This window comes from Cuculus canorus, chromosome 18, assembly GCF_017976375.1.
Source record: "Cuculus canorus isolate bCucCan1 chromosome 18, bCucCan1.pri, whole genome shotgun sequence".
Classification (NCBI taxonomy): domain Eukaryota; kingdom Metazoa; phylum Chordata; class Aves; order Cuculiformes; family Cuculidae; genus Cuculus; species Cuculus canorus.
The window spans coordinates 9,792,216-9,816,248 of NC_071418.1; the positions used below are offsets into that span (position 1 = coordinate 9,792,216).

The window sequence follows — 24,033 nt, forward strand, 5'->3', positions numbered from 1 at the left end:
TGCCCAGCTGTGGTAAGGAAGGAGTGCGGGGTCAGCAGCAGAGGATAAGCCCTTTGCTCTCCAACAGTCCCACATTGAGAGAGCTTAGCTCCATTCTGCTGGGTAACTGCAAGAAAGGGTGCACCATAGGGAGGAGCAAGAAGAGCTGTCCTCTCCTCCCCTGGGACACTGGAAATCCTTGCAGGGACACAGTGAGATGGTTGAGATTGCATCCCAAGGGGTTCTGCAGGAGGCAAGTTCCTGCCCGGAGCAGAAAGCCTGTTGTCCCCATTCACACAACAAACCCCCAGGTTCCCTCGCAGAATAAATACGAAGCACTGCAAGCGGAACCAATCCCCGCAGACCAAGAGCATGGCTCCCACGGCCTAGAAGCATTCCCTATGCTGCGCCATCCTCAGAAGAACATCAAAACAACCTCTGAGAAAAAGAAGGGGAGAGGGATTGTCTTGGGGGATCCCTTCTGAAGGGAGCAGAGGGCCCTGTCTGCAGAGCGCACCCGCTGCCCAGGGAGGGCTGCTGCCTGCCGGGGGCCTCGGGGAAAGACACCCCTAGAAAACTGCCTTCCCTGGGGAAACCCACAGGTTATTACCCTCTGCCAGTGTTTCAAAGAGGCCACAGTGACATAGAGAGGAGGAAGCTGAGGGCAATTTAGAGGGACTTCAGGGCTCTGGGTAAATGGTGAAGGGCTCTGGGGCACAAGGAGTGTTTACCTCCATTCCAACAATAAGGAACAAAGAGGGAGAGATCAAGAAGAATCAGTTGATTAATGCCTGGCTCCAAACCTGCTGTGAGGAGCAAAACTTTGGGCTTTTTGATGGTGGACTGGCCCGTGCATCTCCAGGCTTCCTAACCCAGGATGGGGCACGCGTGTCTCGTAGGGGTACAAAAATCCTCATCAAAAATCCAGCAGGGCTCCTAAATAAAGCTTTAAACTGGGTGTAAGGGGGGGGGAGAGGGACACCACCAGGCTAGTCAGGAGTGAGCCTGGAAGTGGAACTCCAGTGTCTGAAAGATGGTCTACAGGTGAGGCCCTCCGGTGTATCAATACAGAGCTCGATCCCACTCCCCTCGCTCCTCCTTCCCTGGATCTCCCTCCCCTCTCAGCTGCCCCCAGCCCTGCTGGATCCGCTCCTCCCCCATGGCGCAGGGAGTTGGCTGTGCCCGCGGCCGTCCCTCCTCCCCACCCAGGGGACACCAGGCGGCTGCAGAGGGGCTGTGGCAGCTATCGGCCTTCATTCCTATAGCCGGAATGGAGTTCCACAGGAGGCCCCTGACGCCCCCTCTCAGCCCAAGGTCGGGCAGAGAGCAGGCACAGCTCACCGCACACAGCTTCAGCGCCTCTCAGACAGAGACCTGGGCTGAATATGGCAGCGTGGCAGGGCTGTAAAACCCCTCAGAGCCGGGGCAAGCACGGCTGACCCTCCCTGGCACTCCTGGCTTTCAGCTTTTCTAGAGGGTTCGGCAGCCATTGTCACCCCCTGACAGTTTAAGCTGCTTTAGGGCAGCTGCCCCAGGGCTGCAGCCATGTCCCCTGCCCCCCCAGCTCTCTACTCCCCTCGGAGGGAACACCTCTGCTCTGCTCCTCAGCTCTCAGCCCTGCGAAACTCGGGAAGGGCTGGCTGCTGAGCTCTTGCACTACACAGCTCTGTCAGGGAACAGTTTTTCGAGGGGCTGGTGGTCTCCAGCAGCTGTGGCAACATCTCTGCTGGACAGGATGCAAGGAAAAATAGGCTCGTAAATCGCTGAATTCAGAAACTCTGCAATCAGAGCTCCCAAATCCTCATTCGTGGTGGGAAATACCTCCTTTCAGTACAGATTCTTTGGGTTTGTTCTCATGCATTTCTTGATGTGTTCATAGTCCTGCTTTACTACCTTGCTTTGCAGCCAGCTGGTCTGTGTGCTGTGCGTCTCAATGAAGTCCCACAAATGTGGGTCATTCTTTTCAGATGCTAATTTGTGCAGTTCTAGCAGTGACTGGTTCCCATTCTTCTCCAGATGCAGGGCATTGCAGTTCATGCAAATGGTGTTCACAGGAGTTAAGTTAGCCATAAAGAAACCCCTTGTCATCTGCTGCATCCCCCCCTGCACACACCGAGCACATCAGAACAGTATTTGTTGGACCAAATATGTTTATGAGCGGTATATCCAAACTCCTGACTTGGGAGACTAAAGCCCATGTCTTGCTACGAGGCTCTGGCAAGGTCGGCATCGAGGCTGACACAGGTCCCTGCATTCAGCTGTGGTTGCATGGGGGACACGTGCACTCCCTCATGTTGATCCAATGCCGACGCTGCAGCTTGGCTGCTTGTTGCCAGCTAAAGCAGCTGCCAGGGGCAGTTCTTTCCCCTGCTGTCACCTCTGTGTCCTCCTATCATTTCTTTGCTTCCATCACTTGAGGTGGGGATTGTCCCTGTGGGGAACCCTGCCCCTACAGCCAGCACTGACGGCTTGTCCCCAACAGGTTGCGGAGCAGTGCTTGCTTCACCGTGACAAGAGGCTGGGCATCGACCTAGTCCATGATGACGTGGAGAAACAGCTTCTCACGGTAAGATTGGCAACTCAGATCACGTTTCAAAGCTATTTTTGCCTAAACCGCCTTCAAAGGGGTTTGCAGCCTTTTTCTCCAACTGGCTCCTCAGTCCCCCTTAGTGCAATAGAACTAATCACTACTTGACACGGATGTCAAGATGAAACCATATTTATCACCCTACCCTGAAAGTGAATGCAAAGGTCACGGCAGTGGCCACAGCGCCCTTCTGTCCCTCCCAGTCACCGCACACAACTCAGCTGCGTAGGCTGAGTTTTGGGAGGTACTTTCCCCACTCCTTGCCTGTTTGCTTTGGGCAGAAAGACAACCGGGCAAGTTCTTGCTACGTGCAAGGTTGGAGAGGTCTGAGGGGATGGGTGTGACCAGGATGATAGTGTATGGACACTGACAGGGTCATGTTTCCTTTGCCCAGGAAGTCCATGTCATCAGGTCATGCCAAGAGAGGATGCGGCAGTGCCTGGATATGGCAAATGACCAGCTCAGGTAAGGAGCTCCTTACCTCATGCCATAGGGCCGATAAGCATTTGCAGTTGTGGTGTGACCCCCCAGCAGGGCCTGACCTCTACCCACATTGTGCAGGTGTAAAACCCATGCAGACTCCCCGGGAAGGTGGTGATGATGCTCATGGGAGGATATTGCTGCAGGAGCTGTGGGGGAGTGGAATGGGGAGGGAGCTGTTCCACCCCTCCATCCTCACTGACGGCCGTTGTTTCCATGTTGAAGGTCTAACAGGATGGCCCAGCATGAGCTGGAGAAGGACCTGGCTGACAAGCAGGTGGCCCACCGCATCGATGAAAGGTGCCATCAGCTGAGGAACACCTCTGAAGGCATCAACTTCTACCGAGGGGTGGAGCGAATTGATGCCACGTAAGTGCACACCAAGCAGTTTGCGAGAAGCAGGCTGTCCCCAGGGTGATACAGTCCTGGAATAGGTTGGGTTGGAGGGGACATTCTAGTCTGTGCAGTTGCACACCCTGCCATGGGCAGGGACACCTCCCGCAGCATCAGGTTGCTCCAAGCCCATCCATCCTGGCCTTCAATACCTCTAGGGATAGGGCAGCCACCACTTCCCTGGGCAACCTGGGCCAGGGCCTCCCCACCCTCACAGAGAGGGCCTGGCAGGGAGCCAAAGCGACATAGAAGATAAAGAACAAGAGAACATGGTCCTGTTCAGCTGATAGAGTTCAGCTGCTTTTGGGTGTCAGGAATTGAGCTTTGGCTTTGTGGTAAATGAATGGTGACCCAAATCAGCACTTGCAGAGATACGCCTTGAGTGGCAAAGGGCTGTGAGGAGAAAGCTGCTGCTCACACAGGCGCAGGCACTTTGTGGCAGGTCTGAATCTCTGGGCACTTAAACGCCTTCAGCATCTAAATGCGAGTTGGATTCAAACCTCTATTTTTCTGTGGGAGTCTTTCATTTTAGCTTTCATAAGTATCACAGTTGTCTTCATCAACATGGCATCGTTTGATAAGCGTTATTGAACCAATGATGTTCAGATATTTCACTCACAGGTGGTCCAATTAGGAGCATAGATTAATCAACACTTAATCCACGCTGCTCCCTGGTTGGGTCCATGGCCAGCAATAGCAGCACGGGCTAACCAGGAGCCTCTCCTTCCACCCACAGGATCTCCTTGCCAGAGTCATGGGCCAAGTTCACGGATGGCAACATCCTCCGCTCCCAGAAGGAACGGGCAGCCTCTGCCAAGATGCGGGATAACATCAGAGGTCTACTGGCGGTGACGGCCAACGAGATGATGTGCCAGTTCAATGAGGTGAACGTCGCCTTCAGCAACCGCATCGCTGAGACAGCCGATGCCAAGGACAGGATTCAGACCCATCTGACCAAGGTAGCTTGGACTCCTCCCTTTCGGTGTGACACTGTCATTTCCTGGCGACACCATCCTCCACGTGGACTTGGCCCAGGCAGAGGAACAGTCGCCGCAAGAAGCTGGTTATAGCATCCTTTTCTGTTAGAAATTCAAAGTCCTCAGTAGGGACTCTCTTAGAGCTGGATGAGTTGGCACTGTAATTTCATCTCAAGGGATACTGTATTTTCATAGAAACGTGGACTCATAGAATGTCCTGGGTTGGAAGGGACCCACCAATGTCATCGAGTCCAAGTCCTGTCCCCGCACAGGACACCTGAACGTTCACACTGTGGGGCTGAGGGCATTGGCCAAATGCTGCTGGGATATTGTCAGTCCTGGCGGCGTGATTGCTTCCCCGGGAGCTGTCCCAGTGCTCCACCAGCCTCTGGGAGAAGAGCAGCACAAGGATTTGTAGCAGAAAATGCCAATGCTGCTTGTGTCTCCTGGTACTGCAGAAGTGCTGGCTTCCCTGCTGGAAGTCTTGGCTGGGCCCCTGCTGGGGTCCCTGCTGAGTGGTTTGCAGGCTCGCTGCTCCTCCAAAGATGCGCTTTCAGTCTCAGCACCCTGTGTTTGGGTTACTGTGTGTTTCTGCACTGCTCTGCCAAGCAGAGGAAGTGGAGATGAGGGATGGGCACCTGGCCTGGACTGGTGGGTCTCAGGGAAAGCTTCCTGAACCGGGCATGGCATTGGGAAACATCGTATTGATTAGCACAGAGGAGGCTGGGCTGGCAGCACCGGGGGCTGCTGCCATGTGCTTGGATGAGGATCCACTAAAAATCTTCCCTCTGCTAGTTGCTGTTGACGGGTGATCAGTTCCTGCAAGCAGTAATTTTTGGAAGTGGTAATTCGATAAAACCATCACTGCTCCCAAACCTCCTCTGATGTGACAGCAACAGCAAAGAGAGGCTTTTCCCAGAAGAGAAATCTCTACTGCACTGATCTGTGGCAGGGTGACGGTGCTGTGAGCCCAGGGTCTGCTTCATGAACCTGTTTTATTCTGCAGACGGTCGGGAGAAAAGGGAAACGATGTAGTCATTTGAGAACATATTTTTTAATTTATGCATGTGTTTCTTTTCACGCCAGACACTGCAGGAAATATTTCAGATGAAGATGTACATCGAAGCCATTCGAAAATGTATTAGAGACAAAATGGCTCCCTTTAAAGTGGCTCAGACCCGTCTGGATGAGCGCACGTGGAGACCAAACGTAGAGCTGTGCCGGGACAACGCCCAGCTGCGGTAAGGAAGGAGTGCGGGGTCAGCAGCAGAGGATAAGCCCTTTGCTCTCCATCAGGCTCACACTGAGAGAGCTTAGCTCCATTCTGCTGGGTAACTGCAAGATAGGGTGCACCATAGGGAGGAGCAAGAAGAGCTGTCCTCTCCTCCCCTGGGACACTGGAAATCCTTGCAGGGACACAGTGAGATGGTTGGGATTGCACCCCAAGGGGTTCTGCAGGAGCAGGCTGCCCTGAGTGCCCGGCAGCACCTTGAGCCTCACAATTCCTCCTGGGGACCCTCTGGCTTTGACTCCCTGCGGAGCCTTTTAAAAGCAATTTAAACGCAGCCCTGAGTCAGTTGAGCATCTCACATGTCATTGGTCATTCCCTTTCTCCACTTGTTTCACATTCCCTTCCAGCCTCTCCCAGCTGTCCTGCCTTGCTGTGTGGGCATCCGTGGCTGTGGGGCAGACCCCTACACAGGGAAATCCAGGAGGGGGAACCGACGAATCCACAAAAACACATGGGAACAGGAAACCACAGCTGCCCATCCCTCTTCTTGGTGGCACAAGCTGCTCTGGGAGATGTGGCTGAGCCTTGCCAAAAACTTAGAGCAGGCTTAGCCATGCCAGCGTGCTGAGGTCCAGAGGAGCTGTGCCCCCAGCTTTCCCATTCTTCTGCTAAAAATGAAGGGTTTGAGATAGTCTGAGGTTGCTGAAAGGGAATCCTGTGCCTGAGGGGCCAAGCTAGAAACCACCTCTGTGCTGGCATCATTAACGAAGGTTCCTTGTTGTTTTCCAGCCTTGTCAAGGAAGTCTATGAAATCGATGAGACGGTCCATACCCTTCAGCATCGGCTGAGAGATGCTGAGGACACGCTGCAGAAGCTGGCTCATCTCAAGTCGACCCTGGAGCACGACTTGGCTGCCAAAGCCAACACACTCTTCATTGACCAGGAGAAGTGCATGGGGATGCGCAAAACCTTTCCCCAAACTGTCCGCAAGATTGGTTACGTTTAGACTGGGCTTAGCTGAGCTCCCAGTATCTGTTGTGGGAGGCGTTCCTAGTTTCGCTAAGATTCTTCAAATTCTACTGTTAGACTCTCTTATTAAAACCTGCAATAAAAACTAATCAACTACTTTGTGTGTTACATGGCCTACTGAGATTTTCATTTGCCTTTGGTTCTTCCCTTGCACTGTGTGCCAGAAAGTAGCTGAAAATATCCCATATGGAACTAGGAGTAAATCCATCCACGTGGATTCATTCCTACCCTTTTGGTCTGTGATTTTGGGAGAAAAACTGCTGCGTTTTCCTCCTTTGGAGTCTGTCTGATGTGGAAAAAGCACAAGGGGAAGTAAAGTTAGGTGTCAGAGTAATTAACTGTTGACATTCATAATGTATTCTTAGTGGTGCAGCAGGAGCAACACCAACTACTCTGTAAAACATTCCAGTGTGTTCTGGCCCTAAGTAGAAAAACTTGCAATTCAAGCTCATTTCTGATGATCTTTTTCTTGCTTTTGAAAGACTGGAAATGTCACCTAAACTGTCAGTGCTGGGGTCTCCAAATGAGGAAGCGCTTCAGACCACCTAATTGAAGAAAATGCTGTGGTTTTAGTTTTGATGAGTATGGGTTGCTTCCTAATTTTACCTCTTGGGTGTCATCTGTTGGTGGGAGCACCAAAGCCCTTTGAAGACAAAGGAATGAATCAGCCACCCTGACTGCCACGGTGCCTGCTCTCTTACTGTAAATCAGAACCATCTTAAGGAGCATTTGAATTTTCGGAGGGATAATGCTTCACTCCATTTCAGTTGTAGTTTCTATCATTTCGTTCACAAGTACTTTCCGCTTTCCTCCAGCAGATTTCCCAGACATCAGTGAATGCCCAGGTCCCCTGGGGTGTTTGTTCTCTCCACACCAGCTTTCCATGTGTTGGCAATAGTGATGTTACTACTTCTGGTAGCTGGTACTCTAAAATCCCTCCCAAGCCCTTGGATTGTCTAATCCCACGTGTGCTCCGCTTTGAGCCTTTCTTAACTCCCTTCTTCCAGTATTTCCTGTGGGCACTCACGATGTGAGCCGGCCCAGCCACAACACTCAGGTTTAAACGGGTCTCTAGGGAGAGGATTTTGCATGACATTCCAATAGACGCGTGGCTTCTGGCAGGGTCTGCTGCACCGTGATGGATGTGCCTCCCATGACTGAGCTGCTGGGGAGTCAAGCTGCTCCATTCAGTCACTGCACGGTTGTTCCAGAGCAGTTCCTGAGCATCCTCTGGCTTTGATGTATGCCAGGTGTACTAAACAATCGTCCTGCTTTCCTGCTTCTGTGTGAGAGATGCCTTTTCTTTCCCATCATCAAATGCTTTGCTGTCATTGCTCACTCTTCTCATCCCCCTCTGCCTCAGCCGCCTTTCTGTGCTGACGGGTTGTTTAGTTTCTTTAAATGCCATCACTCTGGAGAATGACCGTGCCTGCTTCTATTGCTGGTTTAGTGCTGGCCGTCTCAGCCAATCTGCTGAGACAGTTACCTTGTGGACATTCCTTTGCAACCCTCAGCCATCTTTCCACTCTCCTGCATCATTCCGATAAACCCTGCAGAGCCGGGTTTGAAAACTAATTGTTTACTGGCTGGAGGAAGGACAATAAATTCATAAACCCACGGCAGTGTTACTTGATGCAAGCCCAGCTTTCGATCAGCCCAGGATCCAGTCCAACAGACAGGGCCAGTCTATCAAGAAGCTCTTCAGAAAGGAGCTTGGGCAGTTTTGTTGCCTAAGAAAAGAAAAATCTGTTCAATGATGGAATGGTTCTTGTTGGAAGGGACCTTAAAGCCCATCCAGTTCCACCCACTGCTGCGGGCAGGAACACCTCCCACTGGATCAGGTTGCTCTAAGCCCCATCGAACCTGACTTGAACCCCTCCAGGGATGGGGCAGCCACCACTGCTCTGGGCAGCCTGGGCCAGGGCCTCCCCACCCTCACCCATATCTCCAGCCCCCAGATCATCACCATGGCCTCCTCTGGACTTGTTCCAACAGAACGTCCTGGAGGTGTCTGATACGAATTTGGGTGAAATCAAAGCCTGCCAAGACCCGTGTGAACAGTATATTAATATATTTATTATAATGTCGCTCTTTCGATGACATCCAGCAGCAGGATGGTGAGCACTGCGGCGGGGTGACAACTTGTAGCCGTGGGGCTCTTCCCAGAGGCAGGGAAAGCCCAGGAAAACCCAGGCAGGATGAACAGGTGCAGAGCGTGTTGGAAAAACGGGGCAGTTTGAGCGGCACTTTGAGCAGGGAGGGCGAAGAGAGTGGCTGGAGGCCGTCCGGAAGGGACTGAGGACCATGGTGGCCACCTGGCATACAATTAAAGCTGCTCCAGGTGCCGCACCAGCCAGGATGGATGGAGCCTTGGTGGCACATGCAGCCACCCAGACACTGGGCTGCAGGGAGCGCCCCCTCCCACACGGAATCCCACCACCGGCACCGACTTCACTTGTGGGAGCTGTGCTGGTGTGGGGGAACTCCTCTGCTTGGTGGCAGAGCTGAGGGAGGAAGGAACCGCACTGAGGCCTGTCAGGGAGCGTGAGAGGGAAAGAGAGCAGTGGAGCAGCGCTCTCACAGGCTGAGCAGCTGCCAGAGCAAGCACAGCTGTGACCTGCCCATCCAGCAACTGCAACCCTGAGGAGAAAAGAGATGGGGAATGGCAGCAAGTTCCTGCCCGCAGCAGAAAGCCTGTTGGCCCCATTCACACAGCAAACCCCCAGGTTCCCTCGCAGAATAAATACGAAGCACTGCAAGCGGAACCAATCCCCGCAGACCAAGAGGATGGCTCCCACGGCCTAGAAGCATTCCCTACGCTGCACCATCCTCAGAAGAACATCAAAACAACCTCTGAGAAAAAGAAGGGGAGAGGGATTGTCTTGGGGGATCCCTTCCTGAGGGAGCAGAGGGCCCTGTCTGCAGAGCGCACCCGCTGCCCAGGGAGGGCTGCTGCCTGCCGGGGGCCTCGGGGAAAGACAGCCCTAGAAAACTGCCTTCCCTGGGGAAACCCACAGGTTATTACCCTCTGCCAGTGTTTCAAAGAGGCCACAGTGACATAGAGAGGAGGAAGCTGAGGGCAATTTAGAGGGACTTCAGGGCTCTGGGTAAATGGTGAAGGGCTCTGGGGCACAAGGAGTGTTTACCTCCATTCCAACAATAAGGAACAAAGAGGGAGAGATCAAGAAGAATCAGTTGATTAATGCCTGGCTCCAAACCTGCTGTGAGGAGCAAAACTTTGGGCTTTTTGATGGTGGACTGGCCCGTGCATCTCCAGGCTTCCTAACCCAGGATGGGGCACGGATGTCTCGTAGGGGTACAAAAATCCTCATCAGAAATCCAGCAGGGCTCCTAAATAAAGCTTTAAACTGGGTGTGAGGGGGGAGAGGGACACCACCAGGCTAGTCAGGAGTGAGCCTGGAAGTGGAACTCCAGTGTCTGAAAGATGGTCTACAGGTGAGGCCCTCCGGTGTATCAATACAGAGCTCGATCCCACTCCCCTCGCTCCTCCTTCCCTGGATCTCCCTCCCCTCTCAGCTGCCCCCAGCCCTGCTGGATCCGCTCCTCCCCCATGGCGCAGGGAGTTGGCTGTGCCCGCGGCCGTCCCTCCTCCCCACCCAGGGGACACCAGGCGGCTGCAGAGGGGCTGTGGCAGCTATCGGCCTTCATTCCTATAGCCGGAATGGAGTTCCACAGGAGGCCCCTGACGCCCCCTCTCAGCCCAAGGTCGGGCAGAGAACAGGCACAGCTCACCGCACACAGCTTCAGCGCCTCTCAGACAGAGACCTGGGCTGAATATGGCAGCGTGGCAGGGCTGTAAAACCCCTCAGAGCCGGGGCAAGCACGGCTGACCCTCCCTGGCACTCCTGGCTTTCAGCTTTTCTAGAGGGTTCGGCAGCCATTGTCACCCCCTGACAGTTTAAGCTGCTTTAGGGCAGCTGCCCCAGGGCTGCAGCCATGTCCCCTGCCCCCCCAGCTCTCTACTCCCCTCGGAGGGAACACCTCTGCTCTGCTCCTCAGCTCTCAGCCCTGCGAAACTCGGGAAGGGCTGGCTGCTGAGCTCTTGCACTACACAGCTCTGTCAGGGAACAGTTTTTCGAGGGGCTGGTGGTCTCCAGCAGCTGTGGCAACATCTCTGCTGGGCAGGATGCAACGAAAAATAGGCTCGTAAATCGCTGAATTCAGAAACAAATCAGCGATTAGGGACAAAATGGCTCCCTTTAAAGTGGCTCAGACTCGTCTGGATGAGCGCACGTGGAGGCCAAATGTAGAGCTGTGCTGGGACAATGCCCAGCTGTGGTAAGGAAGGAGTGCGGGGTCAGCAGCAGAGGATAAGCCCTTTGCTCTCCAACAGTCCCACATTGAGAGAGCTTAGCTCCATTCTGCTGGGTAACTGCAAGAAAGGGTGCACCATAGGGAGGAGCAAGAAGAGCTGTCCTCTCCTCCCCTGGGACACTGGAAATCCTTGCAGGGACACAGTGAGATGGTTGAGATTGCATCCCAAGGGGTTCTGCAGGAGGCAAGTTCCTGCCCGGAGCAGAAAGCCTGTTGTCCCCATTCACACAACAAACCCCCAGGTTCCCTCGCAGAATAAATACGAAGCACTGCAAGCGGAACCAATCCCCGCAGACCAAGAGCATGGCTCCCACGGCCTAGAAGCATTCCCTATGCTGCGCCATCCTCAGAAGAACATCAAAACAATGTCTGAGAAAAAGAAGGGGAGAGGGATTGTCTTGGGGGATCCCTTCTGAAGGGAGCAGAGGGCCCTGTCTGCAGAGCGCACCCGCTGCCCAGGGAGGGCTGCTGCCTGCCGGGGGCCTCGGGGAAAGACACCCCTAGAAAACTGCCTTCCCTGGGGAAACCCACAGGTTATTACCCTCTGCCAGTGTTTCAAAGAGGCCACAGTGACATAGAGAGGAGGAAGCTGAGGGCAATTTAGAGGGACTTCAGGGCTCTGGGTAAATGGTGAAGGGCTCTGGGGCACAAGGAGTGTTTACCTCCATTCCAACAATAAGGAACAAAGAGGGAGAGATCAAGAAGAATCAGTTGATTAATGCCTGGCTCCAAACCTGCTGTGAGGAGCAAAACTTTGGGCTTTTTGATGGTGGACTGGCCCGTGCATCTCCAGGCTTCCTAACCCAGGATGGGGCACGCGTGTCTCGTAGGGGTACAAAAATCCTCATCAAAAATCCAGCAGGGCTCCTAAATAAAGCTTTAAACTGGGTGTAAGGGGGGGGAGAGGGACACCACCAGGCTAGTCAGGAGTGAGCCTGGAAGTGGAACTCCAGTGTCTGAAAGATGGTCTACAGGTGAGGCCCTCCGGTGTATCAATACAGAGCTCGATCCCACTCCCCTCGCTCCTCCTTCCCTGGATCTCTCTCCCCTCTCAGCTGCCCCCAGCCCTGCTGGATCCGCTCCTCCCCCATGGCGCAGGGAGTTGGCTGTGCCCGCGGCCGTCCCTCCTCCCCACCCAGGGGACACCAGGCGGCTGCAGAGGGGCTGTGGCAGCTATCGGCCTTCATTCCTATAGCCGGAATGGAGTTCCACAGGAGGCCCCTGACGCCCCCTCTCAGCCCAAGGTCGGGCAGAGAGCAGGCACAGCTCACCGCACACAGCTTCAGCGCCTCTCAGACAGAGACCTGGGCTGAATATGGCAGCGTGGCAGGGCTGTAAAACCCCTCAGAGCCGGGGCAAGCACGGCTGACCCTCCCTGGCACTCCTGGCTTTCAGCTTTTCTAGAGGGTTCGGCAGCCATTGTCACCCCCTGACAGTTTAAGCTGCTTTAGGGCAGCTGCCCCAGGGCTGCAGCCATGTCCCCTGCCCCCCCAGCTCTCTACTCCCCTCGGAGGGAACACCTCTGCTCTGCTCCTCAGCTCTCAGCCCTGCGAAACTCGGGAAGGGCTGGCTGCTGAGCTCTTGCACTACACAGCTCTGTCAGGGAACAGTTTTTCGAGGGGCTGGTGGTCTCCAGCAGCTGTGGCAACATCTCTGCTGGACAGGATGCAAGGAAAAATAGGCTCGTAAATCGCTGAATTCAGAAACTCTGCAATCAGAGCTCCCAAATCCTCATTCGTGGTGGGAAATACCTCCTTTCAGTACAGATTCTTTGGGTTTGTTCTCATGCATTTCTTGATGTGTTCATAGTCCTGCTTTACTACCTTGCTTTGCAGCCAGCTGGTCTGTGTGCTGTGCGTCTCAATGAAGTCCCACAAATGTGGGTCATTCTTTTCAGATGCTAATTTGTGCAGTTCTAGCAGTGACTGGTTCCCATTCTTCTCCAGATGCAGGGCATTGCAGTTCATGCAAATGGTGTTCACAGGAGTTAAGTTAGCCATAAAGAAACCCCTTGTCATCTGCTGCATCCCCCCCTGCACACACCGAGCACATCAGAACAGTATTTGTTGGATAAAATATGTTTATGAGCGGTATATCCAAACTCCTGACTTGGGAGACTAAAGCCCATGTCTTGCTACGAGGCTCTGGTAACGTCAGCATCGAGGCTGACACAGGTCCCTGCATTCAGCTGTGGTTGCATGGGGGACACGTGCACTCCCTCATGTTGATCCAATGCCGACGCTGCAGCTTGGCTGCTTGTTGCCAGCTAAAGCAGCTGCCAGGGGCAGTTCTTTCCCCTGCTGTCACCTCTGTGTCCTCCTATCATTTCTTTGCTTCCATCACTTGAGGTGGGGATTGTCCCTGTGGGGAACCCTGCCCCTACAGCCAGCACTGACGGCTTGTCCCCAACAGGTTGCGGAGCAGTGCTTGCTTCACCGTGACAAGAGGCTGGGCATCGACCTAGTCCATGATGACGTGGAGAAACAGCTTCTCACGATAAGATTGGCAACTCAGATCACCTTTTAAAGCTATTTTTGCCTAAACCGCCTTCAAAGGGTTTTGCAGCCTTTTTCTCCAACTGGCTCCTCAGTCCCCCTTAGTGCAATAGAACTAACCACTACTTGACACGGATGTCAAGATGAAACCATATTTATCACCCTACCCTGAAAGTGAATGCAAAGGTCACGGCAGTGGCCACAGCGCCCTTCTGTCCCCTCCCAGTCACCGCACACAACTCAGCTGCGTAGGCTGAGTTTTGGGAGGTACTTTCTCCACTCCTTGCCGGTTTGCTTTGGGCAGAAAGACAACCGGGCAAGTTCTTGCTACGTGCAAGGTTGGAGAGGTCTGAGGGGATGGGTGTGACCAGGAGGATGGTGTATGGACACTGACGGGGTCATGTTTCCTTTGCCCAGGAAGTCCATGTCATCAGGTCGTGCCAAGAGAGGATGTGGCAGTGCCTGGATATGGCAAATGACCAGCTCAGGTAAGGAGCTCCTTACCTCATGCCATAGGGCCGATAAGCATTTGCAGTTGTGGTGTGACCCCCCCAGCAGGGCCTGACCTCTACCCACATTGTGCAGGTGTAAAACCCATGCAGCCTCCATGGGAAGGTGGTGATGATGCTCATGGGAGGATATTGCTGCAGGAGCTGTGGGGGAGTGGAATGGGGAGGGAGCTGTTCCACCCCTCCATCCTCACTGACGGCCGTTGTTTCCATGTTGAAGGTCTAACAGGATGGCCCAGCATGAGCTGGAGAAGGACCTGGCTGACAAGCAGGTGGCCCACCGCATCAATGAAAGGTGCCACCAGCTGAGGAACACCTCTGAAGGCATCAACTTCTACCGAGGGGTGGAGCGAAGTGATGCCACGTGAGTGCACACCAAGCAGCTTGCGAGAAGCAGACTGTCCCCAGGATGATTCCAGGATGAACCTGGAATAGGTTGGGTTGGAGGGGACATTCTAGTCTGTGCAGTTGCACGCCCTGCCATGGGCAGGGACACCTCCCGCAGGATCCGGTTGCTCCAAGCCCCATCCTTCCTGGCTAGTGCCTCCCCACCCTCACAGCAACCATTTCTCCCGGAGGTGTCATCTCAATCTCCCCTCTGTCAGCTTAAAACCATAAGATCAGAGATCAGCCTGGAAACAAATTCAGTTCAGCGCCTCTGCACAGCTCGTTAACTTTATGCATATTTTCAATGAAGTGTCAGTGCTTGCCTGAGTGCTCCTCACTGACTTCAACTCTGGGGGGTTCATCGCTGTGTGGAGAGGGCCTGGCAGGGAGCCAAAGCGACATAGAAGATAAAGAACAAGAGAACATGGTCCTGTTCAGCTGATAGAGTTCAGCTGCTTTTGGGTGTCAGGAATTGAGCTTTGGCTTTGTGGTAAATGAATGGTGACCCAAATCAGCACTTGCAGAGATACGCCTTGAGTGGCAAAGGGCTGTGAGGAGAAAGCTGCTGCTCACACAGGCGCAGGCACTTTGTGGCAGGTCTGAATCTCTGGGCACTTAAACGCCTTCAGCATCTAAATGCGAGTTGGATTCAAACCTCTATTTTTCTGTGGGAGTCTTTCATTCTAGCTTTCATAAGTATCACAGTTGTCTTCATCAACATGGCATCGTTTGATAAGCGTTATTGAACCAATGATGTTCAGATATTTCACTCACAGGTGGTCCAATTAGGAGCATAGATTAATCAACACTTAATCCACGCTGCTCCCTGGTAGGGTCCATGGACAGCTTTAGCAGCACGGGCTAACCAGGAGCCTCTCTTTCCACCCACAGGATCTCCTTGCCAGAGTCATGGGCCAAGTTCACAGATGGCAACATCCTCCACTCCCAGAAGGAACGGGCAGCCTCTGCCAAGATGCGGGATAACATCAGAGGTCTGCTGGCGGTGACGGCCAACGAGATGATGTGCCAGTTCAATGAGGTGAACGTCGGCTTCAGCAACCGCATCGCTGAGACAGCCGATGCCACGGACAGGATTCAGACCCACCTGACCAAGGTAGCTTGGACTCCTCCCTTTCGGTGTGACACTGTCATTTCCTGGCGACACCATCCTCCACGTGGACTTGGCCCAGGCAGAGGAACAGTCGCCGCAAGAAGCTGGTTATAGCATCCTTTTCTGTTAGAAATTCAAAGTCCTCAGTAGGGACTCTCTTAGAGCTGGATGAGTTGGCACTGTAATTTCATCTCAAGGGATACTGTATTTTCATAGAAACGTGGACTCATAGAATGTCCTGGGTTGGAAGGAACCCACCAATGTCATCGAGTCCAAGTCCTGTCCCCGCACAGGACACCTGAACGTTCACACTGTGGGGCTGAGGGCATTGGCCAAATGCTGCTGGGATATTGTCAGTCCTGGCGGCGTGATTGCTTCCCCGGGAGCTGTCCCAGTGCTCCACCAGCCTCTGGGAGAAGAGCAGCACAAGGATTCGTAGCAGAAAATGCCAATGCTGCTTGCGTCTCCTGGTACTGCAGAAGTGCTGGCTTCCCTGCTGGAAGTCTTGGCTGGGCCCCTGCTGGGGTCCCTGCTGAGTGCTTTGCAGGCTCGCTGCTCCTCCAAAGATGCGCTTTCAGTCTCAGCACCCTGTGTTTGGGTTCCTGTGTGTTTCTGCACTGCTCTGCCAAGCAGAGGAAGTGGAGATGAGGGATGGGCACCTGGCCTGGACTGGTGGGTCTCAGGGAAAGCTTCCTGAACCGGGCATGGCATTGGGAAACATCGTATTGATTAGCACAGAGGAGGCTGGGCTGGCAGCACCGGGGGCTGCTGCCATGTGCTTGGATGAAGATCCACTAAAAACCTTCCCTCTATTAGTTGCTGTTGACGGGTGATCAGTTCCTGCAAGCAGTAATTTTTGGAAGTGGTAATTCGATAAATCCATCACTGCTCCCAAACCTCCTCTGATGTGACAGCAACAGCAAAGAGAGGCTTTTCCCAGAAGAGAAATCTCTACTGGACTGATCTGTGGCAGGGTGACGGTGCTGTGAGCCCAGGGTCTGCTTCTTGAACCTGTTTTATTCTGCAGACGGTCGGGAGAAAAGGGAAACGATGTAGTCATTTGAGAACATATTTTTTAATTTATGCATGTGTTTCTTTTCACGCCAGACACTGCAGGAAATATTCCAGATGAAGATGTACATTGAAGCCATTCAAAAATGTATTAGAGACAAAATGGCTCCCTTTAAAGTGGCTCAGACCCGTCTGGATGAGCGCACGTGGAGACCAAACGTAGAGCTGTGCTGGGACAACGCCCAGCTGCGTTAAGGAAGGAGTGCAGGGTCAGCAGCAGAGGATAGGCCCTTTGCTCTCCAACAGTCCCACACTGAGAGAGCTTAGCTCCATTCCGCTGGGTAACTGCAAGAAAGGGTGCACCATAGGGAGAAGCAAGAAGAGCTGTCTTCTCCTCCCCTGGGACATTGGAAATCCTTGCAGGGACACAGTGAGATGGTTGGGATTGCATCCCAAGGGGTTCTACAGGAGCAGGCTGCCCTGAGTGCCTGGCAGCACCTTGAGCCTCACACTTCCTCCTGGGGACCCTCTGGCTTTGACTCCATGCAGAGCCTTTTAAAAGCAATTTAAACCCAGCCCTGAGTCAGTTGAGCATCTCACATGCCATTGGTTATTCCCTTCCTCCACTTGTTTCACGTTCCCTTTCAGCCTCTCCCAGCTGGGCTCAGCTGAGCTCCCAGTATCTCTTGTGGGAGGCGTTCCTAGTTTCACTAAGATTCTTCAAATTCTACTGTTAGACTCTCTTATTAAAACCTGTAATAAAAACTAGTTAACCACTTTGTGTGTTACATGGCCTACTGGGATTTCCATTTTCCTTTGGTTCTTCCCTTGCACTGTGTGCCAGAAAGTACCCGAAAATATCCCATATGGAACTAGGAGTAAATCCATCCACGTGGATTCATTCCTACCCTTTTGGTCTGTGATTTTGGGAGAAAAACTGCTGCGTTTTCCTCCTTTGGAGTCTGTCTGATGTGGAAAAAGCACAAGGGGAAGTAAAGTTAGTTGTCAGAGTAATTACCTGTTGACATTCATAATGTATTCTTAGTGGTGCAGCAGGAGCAACACCAACTACTCTGTAAAACATTCCAGTGTGTTCTGGCCCTAAGTAGAAAAACTTGCAATTCAAGCTCATTTCTGATGATCTTTTTCTTGCTTTTGAAAGACTGGAAATGTCACCTAAACTGTCAGTGCTGGGGTCTCCAAAAGAGGAAGCGCTTCAGATCAGGATTAGAAGACGCTTAGAGAAAGCCAGCATTTCACCCCTTTCCCAGTCCAAGCTTACATCTGCTGGGCCAAGTGCTGGCCCTGCCAAGGGAGTGGGAAGCTTGGAAGTGCCAGACTTCGAGGCTGCAGGGACAGAGTATGAACAGAGGGGAACTGAGGGGCAGCCAGCGTGGGTGTTATTATAGGCTGCTGCTTCACATTTCTGCAGCTCTGCCATTCCTGCCCATCCCTTCACAGAAGAGCTCTTTGGGCAGGAATTCTCTGTATAACACAGTGTATAGCCCCAAGGTGATGATGAGAAGACACCAGCCGCACAGGGGCAAATGGCACTGATGGTTTCTTATTCCTACCTGCTTATTCCCCACCCACCCCAGCCAAATGCAAACATAAAAAAACAACCAAACTGACAGTTTCTGTTGCGTTTTTTTATCTATTCTTTTTAATTGGCATTAAAAGGATTACACCTTCTGATACAGATCATCTCTGACACCTCTCTGAATAACTTATAATCCATCTACATCATTTACAATTGTACAGGGTAAACTCTGGACACCACAAACCATGCTCCAACCCAACACATGGTTACTCTATTGCAGCAGCTCACAGAAGAAACCAGCTGGTGTAAAGACGCCTCTCCTGACTTGTTTCTCAGCTTCCTGCCTAAATTTAGGTCCTTCAAGGTCAAAATGTTCACTGCCTAACTCTGGATTGGTGGGCACCAATAATTTTTGGCTTATGAGTTGAAGAACCGAATGCTGTTGCTGAGATCTTGCAGCTCTGTGACTCCTGGGTGGGACTTTAAGGCTTAGGGACTGTGCTTGGCTCAGTTGGGAGCGAGGGGCTACATTTGCCAGCATTTCAAGGCAGGCTCCTTAGGATCTGGCTGTGTTGCTGTTCCCCAACATGATCTTTAAATTGGTGGTGCTAGTTTGAGTTTCAGTGTTTCATGGGACCTGGATTCTTTTCACATTGCTGAATAACCCTTCACCTGCTGCTGCTCTAGAGCTGCTGTGCCCCCGTACTGTGTTTCAGCAGTTGTTTGGGACTACATGGTGCAATCAAAATGAGGACAAGGAAACCTTTAGCTTGGGAAGAGGAAGCAGCAGTGCCTGCTGTGCCGGGTGACAATGCAGGGCAGGAGCAGGAATATGGCAGCCTTGTGCTTGTTGGCAAAAAGAAGGACCAGGGATGTCTGAGGGTTGGACCTCTAAAGCCTTGTGCATGTGGCAAGAAAGGCAAGGATGATTTCCAAGGATCCTAAGCAGCCAAGACAACCCACAAGCTCAAAACAGTTCTATAGAAGGGAAGATCCTCTCCAGTACCGCAGATTGGCATACCTGGAGGTGAGCTCCTTGTTCCAGGCGTGGGTGGTTAAAAAGAAGTGATTTTCCAGATGTGTATCTCCCAAGGGCTGCACGGACCCAGCATGGACAGGACAGAAGGGTGGATTTGTCCTCAGTTGGGGTTTGCCAGTGCCACTGCAGCTGGGTCAGCATCCCCCTGTAGCACAGAGCTGGGTCCCATTGGTGACAGCCAGAGAAGGCTGGAAGTAGCTGCCCTGCACATAGACAAAGCTAAAGGGCACTTTCTTTGGGCTGTTGATCCAAGCAAGCTCCACAGAGCAAAGGCAACCCAAATAATGATTTATCTGGGAGTTGAGAGGATTAAAAAAATACTAATGTCAAAGAAGGAAAGCCCCAAAGTCCTCTCCAATTTGAATTTAGGAAAGACTCCAAGGAGAAACCCCAGAAACCACAGATCACATTCAGAAAGTCAATAAATACACACTGTGTTTCTTCCATTATTTCAGTCAGGCACAACCTGGAATGAAGAAAGAGCCCTCCTACAGCACCATCCTACAGCACACATCCTTCACCATCCTTCACACTGTGTCCATCTGAGCCAAGTCATACTGTCACTTCTCAGCCTGGCCCATCTGCAAACCAGGGGAGAGTTTCTGTACTGTGGTAGCAGCAGAGCAAAGGAACGGAGAAGTCTTGCAGGTATCCTGCCCATCCATCATTCCCAGGAGTGCTACTTTGCTCTTCTGCATCTCTTTCCTGCACAGCAGACACAGATCAAACCAAGATGGCAAGGCAGACTGGGTTGTAGAGGTATTGCCGACTGACCTCATGGAGGAGTTCACTGCTCCTGGGGTTGCAGATGGTTGTTCCTGGAGTGTACAAATGGAGGAACGCAACTGGTGCTCCTGAAGTCCCAGACCAGGTGTTCAAGGCCAGGTTGAATGGGGCTTGTAGCCCCTGATCCAGTGGGAGGTGTCCCTGCCCATGGCACGGGGGCTGAAACTGGATGGGCTTTAGAGTCCCTTCCAGCCCAAACCATTCTGTGATTCTTTGAGGTTGCATAGTGAAGCCACTGCAGCTCAGATGTCAAATTGCTGCTGTGCAGACTTCATTGCCTGCTCAATGAAGGTTTCTTCTTCAAGCAGATCTATACCATTCACAGCCGAGCACATCCCACAGCACCGCCTGGGCAGCCTGAGCTGTTGTCACCCTGGTCATCACTGCCAAATATTGCACTAGGTTTCCCATGTCCCTGTTTCACACCATCATTACTTTGTGTGAGTCCTTTCAAACAACAGCAGGTTTTCCACCGGGCTCCGCAGAAGCTGTGTTGAACAATCATGCTCTCCCAGTTGTGGTCAGGCTTACAATGAGGTTTCGTAGATCCATCAGGGGAATAATTGCTGATTTACCCAAATACACCACCCTGTGCCAGAATGAGGAGTTTGCTGTGCAGAACCCTGATCTCCTGCCTGGCTGAGAGACATCACCATAATAAATATCACTGATAGCATCTGCTCTCTGATCCATGAGCACAGCAAGAGCCATCATCTCAGCTGTGCTTTCCCCGGTCTTCCTGAAATAATGTCCAAGGTTTTCTGTGACTTGTGCAAAAGGTCGGCAAGGCTCTGCCTCTTGGCAGGGGGATGTTACTGGTGATCATCATCATCATTCAGCAGGGCACAAAGGTCCTTCATGAGCCCTATCATCCTCTGCTGTTGCAGCTTTCTACACCATTACCATTGTAAAAATCACTGATCGTAGATTTTAGTGTGTTTTCTTTCTCCATGTCCTTTGTGATGACCGAGTGTCACATCTCTCACACCATCATCTTCTTGTTTTCTTCATTGAATGACACCTGAAAATGTGTTGATGGGCAACAGCAGACACTTGGGCATGTATTTCACAAGCCCCACATCTTCTGCTTCATGCAGGCTGAATTTCATTGTCCTGGTCTTTTGCAGGCAGTAGCTGGGCTCTAGGCAAGGAGACACTTCCATGCTGCAAGAGCACAAGAACATATTTACTGCATCTGCAAGTCTGCCCTTGAGGGCCGTAGTCTGACCTTAGACTCGGGTTTCTTATTTGATGCTGAGGGAGGGCTCTTATACTGAGATGTGCAATTGCTTTTATGTTTTTTAACTGGTTTTGACTGGAAATATGAGCTGACATGTACTAGTGTTTGACCACAAACCCAGCGTCCTAAGCCCAGTTAGATTCTCAGAAATTCACATTTTATCTATGTCCCACCTGGCCTGTGGATCATGAACCACAGGTCTGTCTGCTTCCAAGACATCGTATGTCATTGCAACTGCTATAGGCACCTTTATCTCTGCTATTTAGACAGGGCTGAATTCTCTCCCTCTACCTTCATATGCTTGAGATACCCTGGTTAGGAATGCAGTCAGTGAGATGGCACCAGCTCCATGATACAACTAAGGAGATTCAAGATCTCAGTTTTTCCCTGGGGGTACGTCTCCTTCTACTGTCTTAATGTCTTAAGTCACGGTACTGAAAATGGAAGAACCTTTTTGTTTCTTGCACCATCTCCCCAAACCACAAAGGTAGGAGGAGCCCCTCTCTGCCCTGCTTTCCCTGGAAAAGCAATGTATTTGCACATCCTATGTGAAGATCAGGACTGGGACTCCCTGGCAACCATCTCTGCCACCTTGGGAGTTCATCCAGAGACGCTGCAAGGCCACTGGCAAGACTCACAGAGCCAGACCCATGTGGCATTCTCACCTGATCACGTTCCTGTAGACTCTTCTGCCATCCTTGTCCAAACACACCATGAAAGGCCTCTGCTCTGTGCTCCTGATTTTGATATCGCGTGTTTTCAACCTGTTTGTCACAGTCTGGAGTGAGAGAGGAAGAAGAACCTGGTGAGTGCCTCACTTCTCTTCCCTCAGCTGAGTGGCAATGGGTGGTGTGTGCATCAAAGGGACAAATGATGGCATTTCTCTTTTTTTAACCTCAGATGTGACACAAGGTGAATGCTTTGAGAAGGGAAGCATCTGTCTTATCCTTTTTCTGTAATCACAACCTGGACAAATTTTACAAGGGCAAACTTCCCGAAGTGGTAATGCTTGCCCAGGTTGCAAGGTTTGAGATGTTCACTGTGGGGCACGGTCTGTTCTCCAGAGCTGTGGTGTATCTGTGTGGGCAGTGTGGGCTGCAGTACCCTGGTGTCCCCAAAAGCCAGTTGAAAGTAAGCAAAAGTGTGCTGAGTAGCTAAAAACGCCAGCTGACAGACTGGAGGCTCCACAGCCCAAAAATGACCACGGCACAGTAATGCTTAATGCCACCCAAACTGCAGTGACACATTTCTACAGGGCAGTGTGTCCTTTAGGATCATAGAATGCTTTGAAGTAGAAGGGACCTTTACAGGTCACCCAGTCCAAACCCTCCGCAGGAGCAGGGACACCTTTAACCATATCAGGTTGCTCAAAGTCCCATCTAACCTGACCTTGAGTGTTTCCAGGGATTATCTTAGCAGGGTGGCCTCAAAACCTACCCCCACAGAGTGTTTCCCCTTTCAAATCCCAGTTGTCATAAGGGGATCTCCACACATTAGCCAACCTTTCCAGGGCTGTGAGCACCCACAGATACTTACTGAGAAAGATCGTCCTGACAAGTTGTTGATCTTAACAATCTCAGTGATGTTCACATTCAGATATGCCAGGTCTGCAACAGAAACGTGTTAGCTTCATAGAATCATAGACTCCTCGAGGCCGGAAAAGACCTCTAAGCTCATCCACTCCAACCATCAGCCCAGCCCCACTGTGCCTACTAAACCATGTCTCTAAGTCCTACAGCCACACCATCATGAGATGGAGACTCCATCACTGCCCCAGGCAGCCTCTGCAAGAGCTTCACCATGCTTTCAGTGAAGAAATTTTTCGTAATGTCCAATCTGAACCTCCCCTGGCACTATTTGAGGCCATTTCCTCTCATCCTGTTGCTTGTTAATTGGAAGAAGAGCCCAACACCCACCTCACCACGACCTCCTTTCCAAGAGCTGCAGAGACCAATGAGGTCTCCCCTCTGCCTCCTCTTCTCCAGGCTAAACAGCCCCAGGTCCCTCAGCTGCTCCTCATAAGACTTGTGCTCCAGATCCTTCACAAGTTTCATTGCCCATACCCTTAGACCACGGCATGATCTCAGCTCAGCTTTGAGTGTGGCTGGTGCCAGACCCCAGCTCACATGTACTGCCAGGAGTCTGTGGGGTGCACAGGACAGCAGAAAACGAAGATTCAAGTTAAGGGTTTGTGGGGGATCATGGTCAGGGTGGAAACCTCAGAGGCTATATGAAGGGCAAGATGAAAGAGGAAGAAGCTGCCAAGCCTAGGTCATGGTTATGTGGAACTCAGTGTTACAGGGAGCCCCAGGCACATCATTCACAAGAAAACACACAAGCACAGACTGTGGTGACACCAGTAAATGCACATCACTGGTTCAACTTCCACAGCCCAGGCACAATTGACACTGAGTATAACACCATGGTAAGATTTACTCTGTTGAGCACCACAAAGCTCAATGAAACCTCTTCATGTGGTTCCAAACAGCATGAACTCACCTTCAGCCTCATTGGTGGGGATGGATTTCATCACCAGACCTGTGGAGCGCAGGGATATAACCAGCTCCTTCGCCCGGTCACTCAGCACAACCTGCAGGAAAGGCTTGGTTAATTCACCCTGACAGCAATGTTAGTCTGGGGGCAAGTTTGCACAAATACCAGGTTAGCTAACAGGCTTTTAGAGTCCACCACAACCTCTGTGTCCTCTCCTGGAGTGCAATTCCAGAGGAAAGGAGGAGAGAGCCAGAGCACTCCTTTCAGAAGGTCTGTGCCATGCCAGGGATCCCTGGGAGCAGAGATGTTCTGGGCTGCCAAGAGCCCCACTTACCTTTCTGTACGTTGCTGTGAGATCTATGCCAGGGCCATCCAGGGTCGTTTTCTTCTTGGTTGTGCTTAAGTCTGCAG

At 52.0% G+C, this 24,033-nt stretch overlaps 1 protein-coding gene and 1 pseudogene across 6 annotated transcripts in view; one reads left to right on the plus strand and one right to left on the minus strand.

Moving 5' to 3' along the window:
- Nucleotides 1-1,249: 1,249 nt before the first annotated feature.
- On the plus strand, nt 1,250-6,668 carry LOC128854033 (tektin-3-like; annotated as a pseudogene).
- A 12,810-nt stretch (nt 6,669-19,478) lies between these two features.
- PIK3R6 (phosphoinositide-3-kinase regulatory subunit 6) overlaps nt 19,479-24,033 on the minus strand; it is a 38,119-nt gene continuing 33,564 nt past the window's right edge. For all 6 annotated transcript variants that reach the window (XM_054083460.1, XM_054083463.1, XM_054083461.1 and 3 more), the window contains 5 exons: nt 23,957-24,027; nt 23,629-23,719; nt 22,666-22,736; nt 21,795-21,907; nt 19,479-21,053 (listed from right to left, as the gene is read on the minus strand). In XM_054083460.1, the coding sequence (XP_053939435.1) occupies nt 20,897-21,053; nt 21,795-21,907; nt 22,666-22,736; nt 23,629-23,719; nt 23,957-24,027 (503 nt within the window). In that variant the 3' untranslated portion in view covers nt 19,479-20,896. The remainder of the gene's footprint in view (nt 21,054-21,794; nt 21,908-22,665; nt 22,737-23,628; nt 23,720-23,956; nt 24,028-24,033) is intronic.